This window comes from Phocoena phocoena, chromosome 15, assembly GCF_963924675.1.
Source record: "Phocoena phocoena chromosome 15, mPhoPho1.1, whole genome shotgun sequence".
Classification (NCBI taxonomy): Eukaryota; Metazoa; Chordata; class Mammalia; order Artiodactyla; family Phocoenidae; genus Phocoena; species Phocoena phocoena.
In genome coordinates, this window is record NC_089233.1 from 43,466,717 (window position 1) to 43,471,255 (window position 4,539).

General features: G+C 53.4%; 1 protein-coding gene across 1 annotated transcript; it reads right to left on the bottom strand.

Annotated features, from left to right (window-relative positions):
- Positions 1–897: 897 nt before the first annotated feature.
- Positions 898–3,481, bottom strand: CST11 (cystatin 11). The gene is made up of 3 exons (XM_065893557.1): positions 3,254–3,481; positions 2,576–2,680; positions 898–981 (listed from the first exon to the last, which is right to left on the bottom strand). Exons 1-3 carry the CDS (start codon positions 3,479–3,481, stop codon positions 898–900), a joined length of 417 nt encoding a protein of 138 aa, XP_065749629.1.
- Positions 3,482–4,539: the final 1,058 nt, after the last annotated feature.

Sequence of the window (4,539 nt, forward strand, 5' to 3'; positions counted from 1 at the left end):
CTGAGCCTGACGACATTATTTGAAACACTGAATCAAGCTGGTGGGTGAGGGATGCTTATTCCTCACTGCTAATGTGACATCCATGAAAAGGACACCACTTTAATGCAGCATTCCTGGTTTCACTCTGCCCTCGATCATTCCCCTCCTGCAGGAATTCATCAGATGGGTCTGTTTGGGAAGAATAAACGGGGCGTTATACCCACGTTTATACCTCCTCCTCTCACAGGCGCCCACGTTTTCCGTGCCAATTCTGGGAGAGGAATCTCTCTGGGAAGAGACCTGCTCTGGTCCAATGTTGCTGATGCTGGAGGTGTGAATCTAATTCTGGAGTCTGGTATCAGAAAGTGCACGTGCCTGCAAAAATAAGGCACATCTCCCAACCTAGTCCTTACCAGCAACAAAGGCCCTCCTATTTTCAATTACCTGCATTATTTCTCCTTGTTTCCCCTTGTTTCACACTTTAGGCAAGGAAGATTCATTGGGTCCCTCAGAGATGTCATCACAGGCATTCTTGCCAATATCTCTTAGCTGTTCATTTAAGTAATTAGAGCATCCTCCCTCGTTCTCCTTCTCCCTTTTCTCATCTCCTTATTTTAAAATCTAAAGAATCCTACTTGATATAAGGATGAGGCTGAAGGTCTGCTATCCTGTAGGTAGAGGCTATAAGACCAAAAATTATACATGTCACCTCATTTGGACCCCCAAACTGCCCTAGCCCAGAAGACCTTCAGATCATATTATTATGAGTTGAAGAATTTGGGGGGAAAAAGGAGTGGAAACATATACATTCAGAGCATTAAGAGCATGACCAACATTTATTTTCTATATTGAGAACTCCTGTTTAATGCAGGGTTCTTTTTCACACAGTGACTCCGTGTGGCCTGCACTCTGGGACACCTAGCCATCCATGCAGTTTTGGGCCAGAACTTTATACTTTCCAAACCAGGGAATAACAAATACTGAGAAGAAGCAATCGATTTTCTGAAAAAGACAAGAAAACAAAATATAAAAAAGATCAACATGGAAAGAGGAAGGTGTAAGACAAGCAGATGGGGAAAATGACCCTGCCTCACCTGCCTCCAGTCCACAGGTGGGCTCATCTTTATTTTGACTTCAATGACTTGAGAGTGTTACTGCTGAATCCACCCCACAAAACGTCCTTCTGCTTGTGGTTAGAATTGGAGACTGGAAATCAAGTGTCCACCCGCCCACATCACCATGGTAACGACTGATGTTTCCTCTTCTTTTCTGCTCATGTGCTGTTCATACAGTGAACACGCTTACCCTCACTTGGCTCCCTTTCTCTCTCCCTCCACCCACTCTCCCACCTCATCCCTCCTGCTTTCTTTCGCCTTCCTCCCACCCAACCCATCCCCTCTCCTTCCCTCCTACTGTCCTTCCTTCCTTCCTTCATCCATCCGTCCGCCCATCATCACATCCTCTCCTCCCCCTTCCCTGTTCTATCTCAAGATCCCCTTTCTTCTCCACCTCCCTCTTCTCCCACAAGGAAAGATCAATAATCATATTTTGCACATAATTATCATTTCGTAGTGCGATTTTGCTTTCCTGCTCTCCGCTGGGAAGCCAGGGTGGGGATGAGGTGATGTGGGAGGCATAAACGTTGACATTTCTCCTAAAGTAGAATTCGGAATATTAACCCCACAATTTAATCTCTCACAGTGATGAGACTCTCTAAGTTTACCTTACTGTTATCGTCAACTAGTCTTTTCGTAGATTTCATGATCTTCTCCAGGGAAGAACCAAAAATGTCTAACTTGCTAGATTTTGAAGACTTCTCCATGGAGGGGGGAGCCCGTGGATGGACATGTGTTTGTCTTGAGAAACCTAGGCCATTAGAACTAGGGTGACCATGGAATCTATGAACCAAACCAGGACATGTTGTAGGCAACCGGGGATGCTGTTAACAGTGACACTAAGAAGCTGGGCACAAATCAGGACTGTTGTAGGCAAGGTGGGTCATGTGATCACCGTCATGTTAGTTCCTTTGAGTAAAGAGCAGAGATTTGCAGGGCCTGTAGGACTTGGGACCTTCAAGGCCCCTGAGCACGTGGGCCCACCTGACGCATGTGTATGTGATGGTCCACCACTTGCAGTGATGATGGCCCAGCCGGCTTCCCCGATGTGACAACACTGGGTGGGGGCAAAGCCACTGTTGGGAGGTGGGCCTGCATCGGGCCACTTGCCTGCAGGCTTGTCCCCTCTCTGACCCACCCCACAACCAGTTGAACTATTTCTGAACACATTTTCCCACCTCTTTCTCCTCCTCTTTGCCTAAACACTGCTGGATGAAAGAAACAGAGGCTGCAGCCCAGCGACTGTGTCTTATGTCAGCCTGAGGTTCAGATATTCAGTGGTTGCACCAACAAGGTCCCCCGGCTGCTAAAATATTATTATAATCAGCTACTTCTCTTGGGCCCAGAGTGTCCCCCCACTCCCCCGCAGCTCAGCCACCTTGGCTTCTCCCTCTGGACCCCCCAACTGCTTCATCATTCTTCCAACGACAAAGGAGAAGAGCACTGAGAAATAAGCTCTTTCTGGGTGACGTGACCAGTACCTTGTAGAGCTCGCCTTCCTGGAAGGAGCAGTTGTTCACCTCCATCTTGAGGCAGGTGGTCCGCCGCATCTCCAGGTTTATGCGATACTCCATGTGGTCAGTCACCTGTCGGAGGTAAGGACAGGGGGATAAAGGACCTCCTCTCCTTTGTCTGTAGCTTCAGGGGCTGGGGACTCCTAGTGTGGCGCCCCAGGTCGAGGGCCTGCACTGGACAGACCTGTGGGCTCCCCCCATCCCCTGTCTGCCTCCCGTGCCCCTTCCTGCCATTTGAGCAGAATTCCCCAGAAGCCACTCCATGGGCAAAGTCGCCCTTGGGTGACCCACGTGATGCTCACGGTTTGTAAAGCGCAGAGAGCAGCAGCCTGGACTCTGAGGGCCAGCCCGGCTCAGCTGTGGGTCCTGGAGCTGCTGCCCCACGTGGAAATAGCCCCCGACGTGCACACATGTGGTGTGCCTGGCACCCTGGAGACCCCTCACGCGGGGCCACAGGCAGCTCGGGCCCTCAGGCCGGGGTGTGTAGCCCTGGTCCTGGGTATCAGTTAAGCAGCTCCACTTCATCCACTCCAGGGGATTTTTGCTTCTCTTAAAACCTCCCCTTTGGACTAAACGAGGCTGAGTTCACTTGCGTGGCCACCCCGAGCCTGCGGTGGCCTGGCGTGATGGGAGGGGGACACTGACCCTCTTCAGGACCTTGAGGACACGCACAATCCGGAAGTTGTACGGGTCCTCGCTCTTCTTGTTGAAGTTCTTGGTCACGAAGTCCAGTGTGGTCACCACGACAGGATCTGACACGGGCACCTCGTAGACCATTATGAAGGTTTTCCTCCTTGCTTGGTAGGTGAGGGCCACCAGGGCCCCCATGATGGCCAGCAGCAGCCTGGGGCCCTGCTGGGTTCTGGCCATCATGGCTCACCCTGCCAAGGCTGCTCTGCACAGACGGATTTAAGGCAGCCGGGGGACGCCCATGCGTGTCCTCCCTCGTTATCCATAGCCGAGGCTGCGGGGAGATCAGGGCAGACTCATGTTCTCCTCACAGACCTCCGCATCTCATAGGCACACACACACCGAACTCCCCTCTCTCTATGGGGGGCTGCTCTCTCAGCAGCACAGACCCTCCTGCTGCCCCAGCATCTCTGGGTGGGAGCCAGGCCGGGGGTTTCTGTCTGCTGAGCTTGGCCCAGCCAGGCCGTGGGAGGCCTGAGTGGCAGGCAGGAAGCGATAAGCACTTGGGGGCACTGGATCCCAGGGCGGTGGAGCGAGACGGAGCCCTGAACACCTCGTCCTCCTGTCCCTGTGATCTTCCTCAGACTTTCCTCTGGTCATCCCCTCCCCACTCCCCGGGCTGGCTGGGATGCAAGCTCGCCCACAAGCCCAAACCTTGGCATCTTCCTCCTGCTAATATTTCTTAACCCTGGGAGGTACCTGGGCCTCCCTGGAGAAGCTGATACTCCCCAGAAAACGGAGGGTGTGCCCCGTATGGGAAGCTTGCGGGTGTGGCCACAACGCGGCTCTGTGTTCATGTCCTGCTGTCCCTGTGGATGCACCAGCCATGCTATCCGTCCCTGCGACCCTCTGTGGCACTCGTACAACACACACACCCTTGGTCCATCCAGTACCAAGGGGCCAGGGTCTTCAGATGCCCAGAGCTTAGAAGGCACTTGGAGCTGCCCTTCTCCATTCTGGAGGCCTGCCTGGAGAGGGAGAGACGGTTTCTGTCATTCTCGCCTGCCCTCTGTCTGCTCTGCCTCCCGTCTCACCACCCACGGGTCCTGGACCTTCCTGGTCTGGATGAGGCAAGGAAGGGGAGGGACTGGGCAGCTCCAGCTGCGGGGCTCCCGCCCCGGCGGGATTCTGGAGCTGACTGCCAAGCAGGTCCCTTCCCTGTTCTCTCCCAGCCTCCATAGCAGTGACCTCTCCTCTCCTGGCACCTGGCTAGTGTCCTGTGGCTGTGGTGACAAGTGACC